Raw genomic sequence first — 17,684 nt, 5'->3', positions numbered from 1 at the left:
ACAACTCCCAAGTCTTCTTTCTTTCTTTCTTTCTTTCTTTCTTTCTTTCTTTTTTTGTTACTTTCCTTCTTCCTTCCTTCCTTCTTTTCTCCCAAGCTGCCTTGTGTTAGTGCTGTTACTGCTCTTGTTGTCGTTGTGTGCTTCTAAGTTGTTTCTGACTTATGGTGACCCTAAGGGAAGTCCATTGAAGGCTTTTCTTGGCAAGATTTGTCCAGAAGTGGTTTTGCAAGTGCCTCCCTCTGAGGCTGAGAGAGTGTGACTTCTTGCCTAAGGTCACTCAGTGGATTTCCGTGGCCAAGAGGGCATCCGGACCCTGGGCTCCAGGGTCATAGTCCAATGCTCCAGCCACTAAACCACCGCTGGCTCTTTCTTGAGGCTTTGTAGTTTTTTGTGGTGTGGCTACAAGTCATTGCCGACTTCTGGGGAGCCTTCCCTGGGGTTTTCTTGGCAAGAGTTGTTCAGAGGAGGTTTGCCATTGCCTTCCTCTGAGGCTGAGAGAGTGTGACTTCTTGCCCAAGGACCCAGCTGGTTTCATGAAGGAGTGGGGCACTGGAGCCTGGACTCCAGAGTTGTAACCCAACACTCAAACCATTGCACCACACTGCCCCCCGTTCCCATGTACAACCTGAGAAATAAGTGCAGACTTTTTTCTGTTCTTCATGTGTGTCTTCAAGTCTAATCCAATTTATGGCAACCCTAAGGCAAACTTATCATGGGGTTTCCTTGGCAGGTTTATTGCCATCCTCTGAGGCTGAGAGAGTGTGACTTGCCAAGGGTCACCTAAGTCCAAAACACACTGCAGGAATAATCCAATGTGAGACTGCTTTAACTGGCCTGGCTCAGTGCTAGGGAATTCTGGGAAATGTAGTTTTGTGAGACATTGAGCCTTCTCTGTCAGAGAGCTCTGGTGCCACAATAAACTTCATTTCCCAGGATTCCCTAGCACTGGGCCTGGGCAGTCAAAGCACTCTCAAACTGGACTATTGCTGCTGTGTGTTTTGGGCCTTTCTTGGCTGCAAACTGTCCATAGCCTGCAATGCATCTCCTAATTCTGCTGGCAGTCCCTCCCTCCCAACACTTTCTCATTTCCCCCCAAAACCAGTGCAAACCTGGAAGATGGAAAGAGGTTTTAAAGATGCATTTAAATCTGCCATATTTGCTTTTAAAAGACTAAATGTCCCAAATGCTATTATCAGTTTTGTAGCTATTATTACAGAAAGACGTAGAGTGCAAACTCCTCAAGTACCTTAATTTTCTGGAGTGAGATGTGTTTTTGCAACTGACTCTCTGTGATGATCTCCGGTGGTCCAAGCAGCCAAACTGCGGCCCTGTAATAATAATAATAATAATAATAATAATAATAATAATAATAGTTTTATACCCCTCTCTTCAGCCAAAAGGCTATCAGAGTGGATTACAAATTGTTAATTAGACATTTAGTCATTATGGCTCTTAGCCCAGCAGACCCTTAAATTCCTGAAATCCCGCTGCCATCATCCAGTGAATTATAAAAGGGTTTCCCTTAACCTACACTGGGATCAGTAAAGGAACCTTATTTCTCCTTCTTTACTGATCTTCCCAAGCATCAACCGAGCCAAGACACGTGTAAAAGGAGCGTCGAGTAGTAGATATTCCAAGGAGATATTCATTATAAATAACAAAATATAACTAAAATATAAGTCATACAAGATATTAAGAGTCTTGCAGGTACAATATTTGTAAGTATATAATATTCAATTCACACAAGCTATTAAAATAATAAATAGACCTAAACGTCCAGTTCTGAGACTAACTTCCAAGATCCGCTCTTTAACTCTCTCTCTCGATCTCCAACCGACACAATTCCCCCAACTGTCTCTTGGTCTCTCAGGCCTTATATCTCTTTCTCACGGAAGCTTCCAGAAGGACCTTTATCTTGCTCTCTGATTGGTCAAGAGAGCCTTCCGTAGCAGTGATGTCACTCTGCATTTGCATAAACCTCCCTTTTCTGCCTGAAGAAGACCTCCTTTGACTGGAGCCCAGTCATTGCATTTTCCCAAGGCAAGGCTTGCACCTATTTCCCAATGTTGCTCTTGGGGTCTGCCTTCCAGTTTTTTCCAGGTCTTATGGTGACCTTATGGGAGTCTCTGAAGGGGTTTTCTTGGCAGGTTTCTTCAGAGTGGGTTTCTCATGGCCATCCTCTGAGGCTGAGAGAGTGCGACTTGCCCAAGGCTTCGGTTGTTTTGGAAGCCTTTTTGCTTTCTCTTCTAGAAGGCAGCTGAAGTGTTGCTTCTTGCTCTGAAGAATGAGAGGAACCTTCTGGCATCCAAAAGGCTAACATTCTCTGGAGTTATGTCTGATAATATGAATATATAGAATTGAAATACCTGTTCATTTATTAAAATGTTTATAGTGCACCCCTTATCATAGACTCTCATAGATATGTCTCTTAATAGCAGTTAACCAAATTAAACAGTATATAAAACAAAAACATGAAACAAGCTGAACAAGGAAACTGTTACATGTATTTGTAATTGGTTGACTGTCAAAACCCAAAGAGTGCTCAACAATGGCTTATTTTTATCCTGGAGAGAAGTGACCAGTGGGATGTCCAGTGGGGTTGTGTCCTGGGTCCATTGCTATTCAATATCTTTATCAGTGACTTGGATGACAGAATTGGGGGCATATTCATAAAATTTGCAGATGAAACCAAATTAGGAGGAATAGCTAATACCCCAGAAGACAGGATCAAGATTCAAAATGATCTGAATAGACTAGAAAGCTGGGCCAAAGCTAACAAAATGAAATTCGACACGGAGAAATGTAAGGTACTGCATTAAGGGTGGAAATATGAAATGGAGAGATATAGGATGGGGGACACCTGGATGAATGAAACTACGTGTGAAAGGGATCTGGGGATCCAAGTAGACCACAAGTTGAACATGAGTCAACAGTGTGATGAGGCAGCTAACAAGGCCAATGCGATTTTAGGCTGCATCAATAGAAGTATAGTGTCTAGATCAAGGGAAGTAATAGTGACACTCTATTCTGCTTTGGTCAGGCCCCACCTGGAATATTGTGTCCACTTCTGGGCACCACAATCCAAAAAGGACATTGAGAAACTGGAGCATGTCCAAAGGAGGGAGACTAAAATGGTGAAGGATCTGGAATCCATGCCCTATGAGGGAGTGGGAATGTTTATCCTGGAGAAGAGAAGGTGATATGAGAGCCCTGTTTAAATATCTGAAGGGATGTCATATTGAGGAGAGAGTAAGCTTGTACAGGAAAAGAGATTCCAGCTCAACATTAGGAGGAATTTCCTGACAGTGAGGGCTATTCGACAATGGGACACACTCCTTCCTCGGAGTGCAGTGATCTTTAGAGGTCTTTAAACAGAGGCTGGATGGCCATCTGTCGAGGATACTTTGATTGAGAGTTCCTGCATGGCAGAATGGGGTTGGACTGGATGGCCCTTGTAGTCACTTCCAACTCTATGATTTTATGATTCGAAGTGAACATGAAACATGTAGTAAGAAAGTAATGCTATGTAATGAGAAGAAATGGTGTGTATACAAAGAACAATTACAATACACAAATCAGCTTCAATTTATCTACTCTGAATAACATACTGATGTAATGCAGAATAACATCTAAACAATGATAATGTAAAAACTAATTTCAGTTTATTACTATGAATAACCTACTAATGTAGGTAATACAGAATGACTTCTACAACAAATAATATAAACAAGGGCAATTGTGAGTACAGTTACACAAAGGCTTCAGTACAATGGCAATACATATAATTAAGAATGGGCTACAACAAAACAACAAAAGGAACAATTACAAGACACAAACTCCCTCCAATATATCTGCTATGGGTGACATGCTAAAATAGATGATATGAAACTAAATGAAGTGCTGTTATCCCTGTCTTTGGGAATTGATGGAGGACGTTTCAAGACAAGAGGCCTTCCTCAGCCACAATGGAGCAGGCTGTCATCTGAGATACTCTTGTTCTTTCTCATTCAAAAAATGTGCCAGATATGTATTTTGCAGCCAGTCTTCCTCTACTTTCCTGCATGAAACTTGCCCTGGTTTTGGGATCTTCTGGGGAGGCCCTGGTTGCTGTCCCAGGAAACTCTCAGGTGCATTTGGGGGGAAGGCAGGAGAGGGCTGCTTGGGGGCTGCTCTCAGGAATTGGGACCCCTTCTTATCCTTGCCGTTTTTATTAATATTCTGCTTCCCCCGATTTGGGACACAAGGCAGGTTCTGACCATTAAAACAACCGTTGTTTTTGTTGTGTGTCTTAAAGTGGTTTCTGACTTATGGCGACACTATCCTGGGTTGTTCTTGGCAAAATTTATTCAGAGGAGCTTTGCCATTGCCTTCCTTTGAGGCTGAGAGAGTGCGACTTCCCCAAGGTCACCCAGAGGTTTCTTTTTTAAATCTTTATTGTATTAAAATACATATAACTTGAATAGATGGTACTTTACTCCCTGGAAAATGAAAAGAAATGTATAGAGTATTGGACGGAAACTGTTGGAGATGTAAAAACAGAAAGGGTACCCTTTACCACTCAGTGTAAACCGCTTTGATCTTTATGGAAAAGTGGTATATAAATAACATTTATTATTATTATTATTATTATTATTATTATTTGTGGTGGGGTTGTGAGGAAATTCAGAAATTTTGGGAAATGATTCATGAATCCATTCAAGAGATACTCGAAATTAAATTCCCAATGAACCCAAAGTTGTATCTTTTGAATATAACTTCGGTACTAAATTCAAAAGAAGAAAACAAAATGTGGAGAATTTTACTTTATTTTGTGACGGCAACTAGAACAGAAATAGCTAAATTATGGAAATCTGATAAGAGACCAATTTGGGAAAACTGGATGTGAAAATAAATGAGTCCAGGGAATTGGATAGACTTTCATGTATAGCCCAAAATCATGATAAAGGCGAAAGAAAGGAGGAGTGGAAGAAAGTTTTGATAAAGTGGGGAAAAGAATGGGAATTAAACTTGTCGCTAGTGGAGGACTAATCAAAGTCCTCTCTTTTTACTGCTCTCAGTGGATTTGGGAGAATGAAATTTAAGGATCTTTAAGAATATTATGTTATTCATGTTATAAATTGAATATAAGCATATTCTGTTTCTTTTTGCTTTCTTATATAAATCCCAGGTCAACAGAGGATGATTGAATGAATCGTTGTGTATATTAAAAACAACAGAGAGAGATCCATGCAATGAAATTGATGTAAACATCTGTATAAATATATATTTCTTCAGTTGTTGTTAACCTTACAAAATAGTAAGAGAAGTAGACAAATTTTCTATGTAAAATCGAATGGAAAAATTTGCAGTTTCTTTCTTTTTTTACTTAAATTGTAAAAGAATAATTCACAGCTAGACATCATTTTTCGGAGGGAGGTTTCAAGGCGAAGGACATTCAAATGGGCTCAGATTCAGAAGACGGAAAAGGAAGACTTAAGAGGGTCCCAAATGACCAGTCAAGACTCAGATTTGCTTTTACAAGCAATTTTTATTTGGATTATGTATTGGTCGTGTTTTATGTATTTGGAAACTTAAATAAAGATGAATTAAAATACATATAACTTATAGCAAACAAATGAACAACATTTAAATTACCAAACATACATATGAATGCCATATATACATATAATTCTAAATGCAAAATACATTGGAATAAACTTCCAAACCTAAAGCGACAACTAGCTCCTTTGTTTAAATAATCCTCTTTTATCTCTGGCTAATTAGTCTTTACATCTTTTCTTGTTCTCAAGTTGATTTAGACTCATGGCGACCCTATGGATGAGAGTCCATAATTCTCTATTTGTCTTCATACTTAACCTATTCCAATTTTATTTTGAATTGGAATTATTCCCTCCCCTTTTCAATGTAAATCCTTTGTACATATTCCCCCAGATATTACCATTTCTTCCCACAATACATAGTAATCTTCATTACAAATTTGACGTTTATATAATCTTTATTATTTTCTGAATCATAAAAATAGAAAACAACAACACATATCCAGTATCCATAACATCACTGTCACAAATCTTTCCATTTTCTTGGACCCACTTTCTGCTTTCTGTCTTCTTGGCCTTTCAAAGAGCTCACTTTCATAATATTATAACCGAACCCTGCTTTTAAACACAAATTTTATGCACAACTCTAAAACGTATGAACACAATATATCCCAATTGCTTATTGATAATATCAGTTTCCATTTATGTTCTTATCTATTGTCAAAATACCGTATGCATAACTTCGCAGTATTCGATTCCTTCTTTATAGTGCTTTACTTTAAGCAGGAGACTCAAACTTTCTTCTACTGACCTATAATTAATCAGAACATAAAAATACACATTTAAAGAAATGTTTGAAGAACAGACTTTGTAGATTCAATTCCAGTTAATTCAGACCTCAACGAGCTTCAGATTTCAGTTCCATTCTTTTCCCATTCCTCTTCTCTTTTTCCATATCGTCATTCTGAGCCCTACAAGAGAGTTTCTCCCGTTCCCTGTAATCATTAACTCTCTGCATCCAATTTTCCCGTCTTGGAGTCTCATCTGACTTCCGTAACTTTGCTATTTCGATTCTAGCGGCTGTTACAAGATATAATATAATCCTCCAATATTGTCTTCCGTCCCGTGAGCTTAAAATCGAAGTTATATTAAGTAAGTACAACTTAGGGCTCATTGGGAATTTTATTCCCAATATCTGCTGTATTGAGTCATGTACTTCCTTCCAAAATTTCTGAATTTCCCTGCAATGCCACCATATATGATAGATTTTTCCCTTTTCACAATCACACCCCCAACAATTCCCCTGTGCTAATTTATAAGGTTTGTTTTAGCTTCCATGGGGTGTAATATCACCTGTTCATTATTTTCATGTGATTCTCTTTTAGATCCTGTGCTACTTGATCTTTGGAATAGCGGTATATAAATAAAACAAATTATTATTATTACTGTAAATGTATTTGTTCTATTCCAGGCGTTTTGCCATTCTTCCATTTCCATTTTGCATCCCATATCCTGCGCCCGTTTCACCATATACTCTTTTACAGTCTCCTGTTCCATATTCCTGCTCAACAGTAGTTTGTGTCATTTGGATATCTTGTTCTTATCAGGTTGCCAGAACAAATCATCCAATCCGTTTAGTCTAGCTTCGATCCCTATTGCTTTGTCGTCTACCAGAAATCTTTGTTTTAGCTGGTAGAAATTAAACCACTGTCTATTATGTCCATCCTTGTCAATATCTTCCCTAGATCTTATCGGCCAATTCCCTGATTGATCCTTCTTAAGCCAATGTTTGTAAGTGAGCCAATTACTGATGCTTATCCATCTACCGAAGAGTGCCTCCTGGGCCGATGTCCGAAGGGGTAACTTAAAATAAAATGTCTTTTTAATCTTGTTCCAAGTGAGTAGTAAAGATTTCCTCATTGGATGATTATTGAAATCTTTATTCATCCCCAGCTTCTCATAACATAAGAAGGCGTGCCAACCAAATCTTAACTGCACATCCTCTAGATCAAGCATTTCTTTGTCCTCTAATTTAATCTATCTTTGGATCCAAATTAGATTACATGCCCAATAATATAATCTGAAGTCTGGGAGCGAATAGCCCCTTCTCTCTGAAGTATCTTTGAGCTCCTCCCATTTAATCCGAGGTTTGTGTCCTTTCCATATGGATTTTTTTAGCTCGGCTTCCCAACCTTTAAATATCTTATCCTTAATCTCTATTGGCAAATTTTGTAGCAGAAACATACTTTTCTGTAGAAGTGCCATTTTGATGATGGCAATTCTGCCTAGTAGTGAAAGATTTAACCAGTTCCCTCTCCTTAAATTTTATCTTATGTCTTTCCATACCCCTAAATAATTATTGTCTTTAGAAATCCAAATTCCGAAGCACCTCAGTTTCTTTCCTACTTGGAAGCCCGGTTTCCTCTTTAATTCCTCTACCTCTTGTCCAGTCATATTTTTAGTTATCAAAACTGTCTTGTCTCTATTGATTTTCAGTCCTGTGAATTTGTTTAGCTCCTGTAGCAGCGGTTCTCTGCCCCGATTTGGGTCCTCCAAAACTGTTACCATGTCATCCGCAAACGCTCTTATCTTGGTTTCCTTTCCTGTTAATCCCTTTTATATTTGGATTACCTTTAACAGAGGAAATCGAAATTTCCATCACTTCTAAGAATAAGAGCGGTGATATCGGGCATCCTTGCCTTGTGCCCTTATTGATCATACATCCTTGGGATCTTTCTCCGTTGATAATTAAGCTCTTTGCCGATTATATATTTGCCTTATTGTCTCCCATTTCCATACTTTTTACCACTTCTATCAAAAAATCCCATCTCACGCCGTCGAAGGCTTTCTCCGTGTCAATAGCAATTAGGGCACATTTTTTCTCATTATTGACCTGGTAAAATTCAAGACAATTTATAATCGTTCTGATATTGTTCCTAATCTGTCTGCCCGGTAAAAATCCGTTTTGCTCCTTCCCAATTGTCGAATTGAAAATTCCCTTCAGTCTGCTGGCAAGTATTTGTGTGAATATCTTATAATCAGTGTTCAGCAAACTTATTGGTCTACAATTAGTCATTAACAAGCTGTCCTTTCCTTCTTTACGAATTAAAGTGATACTCGCTAGCTCCCATGAGTCTGGAATCCCCTCTGCATTAATAGAATCAAACCATTTATATAGTGGATCCACTAGTTCCCCTTGAAATATTTCATAATATTCGTCCACTCCAGGGGATTTCCCCTCTTTATCATCCTCTTATCTTCCCTCCATCTTTGGGGCCTGCAAAGGGAGGGGGCTTCCTTTCTTGGGGAGGGCATGGTCTAGATCTTCCCTGTCTATGGGGCTTCAAAAGAAGGCTCCAGGGCAGAGGAGAATGTGGCCCAATAGAAGGACCCTAACATTTCCCCAAATGAGCACATTCTCTGTCTCTCTGTCCAGAGGCAGAGCCCTCTTTCCCAAAATGTCAGCTGAGGGGGTCCTATCCAAATGCCCCCTGTCTTTCAGCAGCCCCCTTTATGCCATCTCTTCCCTTGGCACTTTCCTTCTTTCCTTCCTTTAACCTCCATCCCTTCAAGGAAAGGGACTTTCAGGCATAGAACTAACAATGGCTTCCATGTCCTTTCTGCATGTTCCCAGAGGAGGATCACTGATCTTTGCAGGGTTGTTGTGAAGGGTAACTAAAGGATGTGTGTGTGGGGGGGACTAATTCAGATCCTGTGGGCCTCTAAGCCTAGTTGCCAGGGGGGTATCCCTCTCCCCAGAAGGGTCTTTGAGCTCCCTCCGTCTGCCTGTTCTTGGCTTTGGCCTATATCTGGGCTCTTCTCTCCCCCACAGACAGAGCCCCCTTCCCCCAGGGAAAACCCCTTCCCCCCAGAAAGCTGTTGTTTCAAATGCTATTGAAGCCTATGCTATCTGATGCTTTTTATTTGTCACAAAAGTCTTTTGACTGGGAGCCTCCCCTCTTCCCAGAGATGAAGAGGGTGCTCCCATTGGAAGACCAAAGAGGGGGGCTTGCCAGCCCTTATCTCCCCCCAAATGAGGAGGAAGGAAGGGAGAGTCTCTCCTCTGCCCCACTTTCCAGGAGGGAGGGGCTTTTTACATCTTAAGGACCCTGCCCCTCCCCCCCCATGACCATGCCTCTCCTCAAGTGCCCCCTGCCCCCTTTTTCTCATACATTTCTCTCCTCCACTTCCATCTCTTCCTCCCTCTGAACAGACTGTGAGGGCAGCAATGGCTTCAGGGCCTGAGACTGAGCATGTGCACATGCCCCAAAGGCCCCTCCTGAGCATGCGCAGGGATCGCCAGGGCCTTGCTGCTGCTGCTGCTGAGGCTTATTCTGTTGACAGCCTTTGCAGAAAGGGAAGGAGTGCACCCTTCTTTCCTTTCTTCCTTCCTTTGAGGAGACTTGGAGGATGCCAGAATGGAGCCCAAGGAGGAGCTGGACTCAGGAGGGAAAGGGAAGGAAGGAAGGCTCTGCTTTGTACATAGAGCTCTATCTGTCTGTTTGGTATGTGTTTGTGTGTGTTTGCCTCTGTTCTTCTTATGGCTGGGAATGGAGCTGAGGACTGATGAGAGAAAAAAGTGTATTTTGTGTAAATTCAGAACTTCTGTACAACAAAGAGTCCAACACATTGAAACAACAAATAACTTTATTGAGAAAACATCAGAAATTCAGTGTTTAAACCATAACTGCCCTCCCCAAGACAAAGAATACATTGAAACCCCAACACCTAAAACCCACCCTCTTCCAATCCTAGCCTCCACCACCACAGTCGCACAGTCTATGCCCCAAAGGGAACAAGGCCCCCTTTGCCATTCCCAGAAACTAGACCCCTTTCTGTTAATACCTGCCCCCACCTTTCTTCAGACAACATCCCAAACTTTCCAAAAGCTATCATTCCCATAACTATTCTAGCCAGTTGTAAAAAAAAATCCCAGCACCCCCATCTAGCTGACCTATGCCATGACCCATAATCCCCAGCCAAGTTTATAACCTGAAGCAATTATCTACACTAATAGCAATTAAACTTAACAAACTATAACTTTAAAACATAAACAGACATATAGACAGACAAACGTAACACACAAAATCAGAAGGGCCTTTTCTTTTCACCATTGGATTGAAAATATCCTTTTTGTATTTCTTATTGACAAAAACAATGTTAGTTTACTGCTGAGATTGGAGCGGCTTCTCTCCTGTGTGGACTCTCTGATGTGTCACTAAGATTGCCTTCAAGGAAAAACATTTCCTACAATGCTGGCATTTGTATGGCTTCTCTCCTATGTGGACTCTCTGATGTATCACTAGGTCTGACTTTGAAGAAGAACATTTCCCACAATGCTGGCATTTGTATGGCTTCTCTCCTGTGCGGACTCTCTGATATATCACTAGGTCTGACTTTGAAGAAGAACATTTCCCACAATGCTGGCATTTGTATGGCTTCTCTCCTATGTGGATTCTCTGATGTTTCACTAGGTCTGACTTTGAAGAAGAACATTTCCCACAATGCTGGCATTTGTATGGCTTCTCTCCTGTGTGGACTCTCTGATGTTTCACTAGGTCTGACTTCGTAGAAAAACATTTCCCACAATGCTGGCATTTGTATGGCTTCTCTCCTGTGTGGACTCTCTGATGTATCACTAGGTGTGGCTGCCGTGAAAAACATTTCCCACAATGCTGGCATTTGTATGGCTTCTCTCCTGTGTGGACTCTCTGATGTGTCACTAGGTTTGACTTCAAAGTAAAACATTTCTCACAATGCTGGCATTTGTATGGCTTCTCTCCTGTGTGGACTCTCTGATGTGTCACTAGGTGTGGCTGCCGAGAAAAACATTTCCCACAATGCTGGCATTTGTATGGCTTCTCTCCTGTTTGGACTCTCTGATGTGTCACTAGGTTTGACTTCAAAGTAAAACATTTCTCACAATGCTGGCATTTGTATGGCTTCTCTCCTGTGTGGACTCTCTGATGTTTCACTAGGTCTGACCTCTGAGAGAAACATTTCCCACAATGCTGGCATTTGTATGGCTTCTCTCCTGTGTGGACTCTCTGATGTTTCACTAGGTCTGACTTCTGAGAAAAACATTTCCCACAATGCTGGCATTTGTATGGCTTCTCTCCTGTGTGGACTCTCTGATGTCTCACTAGGTGTGACTTTGAAGAAAAACCTTTCTTACAATGCTGGCATTTGTATGGCTTCTCTCTTGTGTGGACTCTCTGATGTCTCACTAGGTGTGACTGAAGAAAAACCTTTCTCACAATGCTGGCATTTGTATGGCTTCTCTCCTGTGTGGACTCTCTCATGACTCACAAGTTCTTCTGTAAAGAAGGACAATCACAGTCAAGAATGAATATCAGAATTAAGAGAGGAGGGTGTTACCCCAATTTTTAGCCCTTGTTGAACCCTCCCTATTTGATATTAAATTAATAAAGTTGCTGAGAGTGACCTGAGCATGACACTATTGCAGATGTCCCGAAATCCATGAAACAATTGTATCCCTACAGACAGGAGCAAAGAAGAGATTGTAGTAGAACTGCCTTAAGGGAATTGGTCGAAGCAGATAGTCAAAGGGCTGTTGAAAAAATATTCCATTAAACATGATTTAAAATATTTTGATTGACAAGTGGCATCATTTCCTATGAAGCTGCCATAGAGTACTGAGTCAGAGCCCAAAGCATGATGCAATCTAACTGCAGAGGTCACTTCATGCTCTTTTGCACCAGATGACTCACAAGCAATACACTATACAGCTCATCTGCAGATTGGTGTAGACTGGAATGGAGTTGTGTGTACAAGAGATGTTGAAGTTGATGGAAGTCAGAGAGCTTGCAAAGATTTGTATTATTTTGCAACTCAGGATAGAGAACCTCCAAGGGCTTGGGTGAAATCAACTGTGACTGTGAGTTACTTTTAAGTGTGGACAGTAGTCAGTGCATTGCCAAAACCTATATCTGGATATTTGTTTCCATACTCTGCTATGTTATTGTTGAGCTGAATCTGGAAGTGTTGCTTTCAGATTGCACTGTACATTGGCTTATGAACAGGACTGGAATTCAGAGCCAAGAAGGACCTGAGAGCCGGTGTGCTAATCCCTTGTGTCTGAGGTATTTGCATCAAGCATCCGTTGCATTCAGTTTGGATTCAGACAATTCTTTCCCCACCCAGGAAACATACTAAAGCGATTTAAACCATTTTGAACACTCAGTCTCTGTCCATAAGCAACAATTTCAGTATAAATGTCCGCCCTGATATTTACTGTTCTTTGGCGTCAGTCCCGTTGCAGAGAGAAACTCTGTTGGTTTACATGGCTAAGCGCCTCAATATACTCAACAAAACCACTTTCCGTTCCCTTACAGGACCCTCAGCAATTGGAATCAAGAACATTCTAGAAAATGTATTACCATTAGTATAGCTTTACATTATTCACCAATCCCACCTTTTTTACTTACCTCTTGTGTGTATGAATGAATGCTTGTGTGTGTGTGTGTGTGTGTGCACGCGCGCGCGCCGTGTGGGTGCATGTATTTTGCTTTTTCCCTAAATAAAACATAAAAACCCATTTGAAATGCCTCTGGAGTTATGTGAGATTGTGTGCCTGGTATAGTTGGGCTGACCTCAGAGGTCACTGTTGCCTGAACAAAATTATGTCTCTTCTTTGAGCTAAGTACCAACCCCCCCCCCCCCCCCAAGCATAGCACTTGCAAGTGTCCTCCCCAGACTCCAGCATTTTGGGTAACAAAGGGCCTCTGGAACCAAAAATGCAGCTAAGCAAGCTCAGGTTGGAAAATAAAAGTGCTTTTTCTCTGTGTCCTCCTTTCCGTCCTTCGTAAATATTACTCATAATTGCTAAATAAAACCACTTAATATGTCTGAAAACAAGGACCTGAGCCGGTTCTGATTAGTTCACTGAAACCAGTTCTTAAAATCTGTCAGAACTGCCTCCCAATCCCCAAGGCCCCTCTCCTGGCCCTTCCCAGGGGTCCCTTCCTCTCCGCACAGAGCTAGGCGATCCTGGCTTTGCTCCTGCCTTCCCCTCCTGGCTCCCAGAGGCCTGATCCCCTTCACTTTCTCCCTCTGCTCTCTAACCTTCCTTCTTGCCCATCGGCATCTCATTTTCAGCATCTCTTCCCTGTCTTTCACTTTTTCACTTTCCGTCTGTCTCTTTATCACAAACATATACCCACAGAGTGTGATGCATAAAAGAGACACTTTGCTGCCCATTTGTTGAGAAAGGCGGGATAATCAATATACAAATAATTCATTGGCAAAGGCAGAGCAAAGGAGCTGGGACCTGGACTCCAATTTTGGTGAGGGTCAAGCGCCAAGGAGCAGCCTTAAAACATCTATAAGACAGGCATGGACTACTGATGGGGTTTGGAGGAGTTCTCAGGGGCAACCCAACATTGTATTGCCTGGGAGGGGGGCGGGGGGGGGGGGCGGAATGAAATAATATTTTGCCCCTCAGCATCCCACAGCTTCACTTTTGGAAAGTGGAGGCCATTTTGCCACTGTTGGTCCCTCTCTGAGCCATTGCAGGCCCAAGGGAGGTCTTTCCCCCAAGAAGATTCTCCAGAGCCTTAAAAGGATGGAAGAGGCACCAAAAAAGGTAGGAAACTTGCTCAGGGATGTATTGATTACCATTTGAGTGAGAAAAGCATTAATCTCCATGGCTTCATTCCACAAAATCCTAGAATAGGCAGTTTGGGATGGAGTATTTAGAATCCTTAGAAACTGGAGAGTAATAATGCCTCACTGAACTAGAGATTCAAATGGTTATGTTTAGCCTGGAGAAAAGAAGATAAAGAGTGGCTATGATATCCATGATTAAATATTTGAAAGGGTGTCATTTTGTGCAAGGAGAAGGCTTGCTTTTTCTGCTACAGAGAAAATGAGACACCACAATGGATGCAAGCCACAGGGAAAGAGGTTCCACCTAAACATTAAAAGGAACTTCATGACAGTAAGAGCTGTTTGACAGTGGAATATACTCTTAGAGTTTGGTGGAGTCCTCTTCTTTGGAGGTCTTTAAACAGAGGCTGGATGGCCATCTCTTGGGGGTGATTTGAATGTGTATTCCTGCATGGCAGTACGGGTTGAATTAGATGGCCCTTGTGCTCTATTCCAACTCTATGTTTCTATAATTCTAGTGGAACCATAGTGACATGATAATATAGTATGAAAGGGCCCTTAGTCTTTATAGAAAGAGCAATGAATTCAGGTTCCTTACCTACAGAAGCCACATTCTCATAATTGTCCATCATTACATAATTGTACAAAAGTTTCTGTTTCTTCTTCAACAGATTCCATTCATCCTCTAAGAAATATACTGCCACATCTGCAAAGGTCACCTGAAATAGAAAATAGCCCTCATCCAGAGAGTGACTAAGCAAAAGGGGAGGAAAGCACATGGTGCATCCAAATATTATTTCAACACTTCAGAATTCAGTCCAGGAAATAAACTTTTAAATCTGTTAGCAAGCAAAAAGCTACTGCCCTTTAAGATCAGATTGTCTTGAATCTTTTCAATATAATATACAATTTAATAAAAAATATAATTTAGGCCATGGCTGGGATACAGTTCTGAGGGAGCATTCTGGACTTGAGGGCCACTGGGCCCACCCCAAATTTAGATCCAGAGATGGTCTCCCATATCCTCAACATTTCACAGATGGAAAAGCAAGGCATATGTGGACAAGCAACACCAGAAGGTGGTAAGGATGGCCAAGGTTGTTTATGAGGAAGATCACAAAAGCTAGGAAGGACACAACAGTTTGCTTTTGCCTCAGCCTCCTGGCAAGGGAAGACCCTGGGAACTTCTCTCCTCTCCTGTCCCCATTTTTTATTTGATGCGGTGCAAACTCCTTGGAAGTCACTTTGCAGCAACCCAAGAGAGCTGAGGAGAAGGGGGAAAGTGGGAGGACGAGAGAAACCGGGACATTTTTGAAAGCCCCTGAAAAAGTGGGGTGACAGAGGATTAACCAGGACTCTCTCTGCCAAACTGGGACAATATGTTCTCCATTTGCTTTCATGAGCTGGTCCAGCAATGACACAAATGAAACTCACCACAGAGTTGTAGTACTTCGACAGCCTCTTTCTCTTGGAGTCCAACTCTCTCTGCTTGGCTTCTGTGTTGGCCATTAGGTGGGAAGGGGGGGGGGGTTCCTGGTGGCCCTGCACTTGGGTCTCTTTCAGCAAAATATGCCACAAAGCTGTGTACAAGGAGACTGAGATGAAGTTCCTGAGAAAAGAGACTAGGGTTAGGCTTGGTTTGTCAAGAAACCCTGCATCACTCAAAGACACAGAGAACAGCATGCTGCTAGTGAGATACGCAGGTGACATATGCCTCCTTTGGACCAATGCAGAGATGGGTATCCCCTTCCTCCCTCTTCACCAAACAAAGCCCCCTGGACCTAGCTTGGATTTACTGCAGCTCCCCTACACAACAGATACTCCATGGTAAAACGCTTATGATGTTGCTATGTTGCGCAGCACGTGAGGCAACACGTTAACGTATGGCGCCAGATTATGCACCTTGACTGTAGTCAGTAGCTTCTGAGCTGAAGAAACACCTGCCGCTTTCTCAATGAGCAAAGAGACACTGTAATCTTCTCTCAGATGAGGCTTTTATTCATATCAGAAGTTCCACTGTGTACAACACTATATACATCGACACCCTCCTCCATCCACACCAGTAACAACCCACTCTGAGGCACACACTGTCTGACTCTTCCTCAGTGACAGTTGAGAATGACAGTTGACAGTTGCATCAACATTCCAGTGATGCACTGTTTAAATGCTGACACATCTAACTGCCACTAGAGCTGTCAATGACTTCCACAACAGCTCCCCATAGTGGCCACATGCATGTCATTTCCTCAGACCTGTTCTCCATGGTCCTGACACTCCATGCCTTGTGAGAGTGGAGGGGGGTCAGGGGATGGGGAATTGGAGAGGACCCTGGCTATGTCCCTGTAGCTGGATGTGAAATGAGCGCATCATCTGCTGAAACCTCCTGACCTCCCCAGTGGCCCTCAGAGGAGAATGCCTTCCTTTGGCTTCTGGCTAGAGAAACACAGCTGGATGCTTCTCCAATGCCTCGCACCCAACACTCTCATCAGGCATGGAATGAACATGGAGCATGGCTTCCACAATTCCCATTTTGCATTCTGTATTCCTCCTAATTTCACATCTATTTTAAACCTCTCCCTCATTTGATGATAAAGATACCAGTGACAATCTAGGCCAGATTCTTTAGGTTCTTCTTGTGTTTTGATCTCTAGTTTTCCTTGTGATTCTTTCATTACATCCTTTTATCTCAACCATTTAGTTTTCTGGATACCTTTCCTCCCGAAAAGAGCCTCATGCGGCGAACGCCATAAAGGTATTTTTGGACATATTCTACACTTGTTTTTCCCCAGATCTTCAATAGAGCTTTTCTTATGAAATGATTTGTGCTTTCTTTATGAACTTTCTCTTTACCGTAAATTAGGTATCCATGCCACCCAAATCTTAAATGTTCAACCCTCCAGATATAATTGTTCATTCTCTGACATAAACCATTCTCTAATAAAAACTAAACAAGCATCATAATAAAGTCCTCTTCTACTTTTGTCATCACAAAGTATTTTCGTTTTTATCTTGGCTCTTTTTTTATTCCAAATACATTTTGAGGTTTCCTTTTGCCATAGATTCAATGGTTTTTCATTCTGGATGATGGGTATCGCTTGGAACAGAAACAGTATTTCAGGAAGGAAACTCATTTGGATCAGTGATATTTTTCCTAATAGCGATAAGTGTAATTTCCCCCATTTTTCTAGGTCTTTTCTGATTTCCTTCCATGTGTCTCGGTGGCCTGTTACAGACAGCCAAAATAAAGCTGCTTCGAGTCACTTTGGAGGTATGGTATTTCAATGATGCATGAGTCCTAAGAGTCTGGAAGCTTCACCAAAGCTGCACTCCAGTCCTTAGGACTGGAGTATGGCTTTGGTGCGGCCTTTGGACTCTTAGGCCGCATGTATCATTGAAATACCATACCTCCAAAGTGACTCGAAGCAGCTTTATTTTGGCTGTCTGTAACAGGCCATAGTTATTGGGAAATAGATATGAGTTTTTATTTGTTACATTTATTCCTAGATATTTAACTTTTTT

At 41.7% G+C, this 17,684-nt stretch overlaps 1 protein-coding gene across 1 annotated transcript in view; it reads right to left on the bottom strand.

Annotated features, from left to right (window-relative positions):
- The window catches only part of LOC149282470 (uncharacterized), a gene marked incomplete at its 5' end in the record, with an annotated part of 51,200 nt that overhangs the window by 7,432 nt on the left and 26,084 nt on the right, over positions 1-17,684 (bottom strand). The window contains one exon of the mRNA XM_089498173.1: positions 10,988-11,703. Within this exon, the coding sequence (XP_089354299.1) occupies positions 10,988-11,703 (716 nt within the window). The remainder of the gene's footprint in view (positions 1-10,987; positions 11,704-17,684) is intronic.

The sequence above is a fragment of the Sceloporus occidentalis genome, unplaced genomic scaffold, assembly GCF_023333645.1.
Source record: "Sceloporus occidentalis isolate IW3139 unplaced genomic scaffold, rSceOcc1.0.p SCAF_114, whole genome shotgun sequence".
Classification (NCBI taxonomy): Eukaryota; Metazoa; Chordata; class Lepidosauria; order Squamata; family Phrynosomatidae; genus Sceloporus; species Sceloporus occidentalis.
This window is presented reverse-complemented; position numbering and strand designations above follow the sequence as displayed.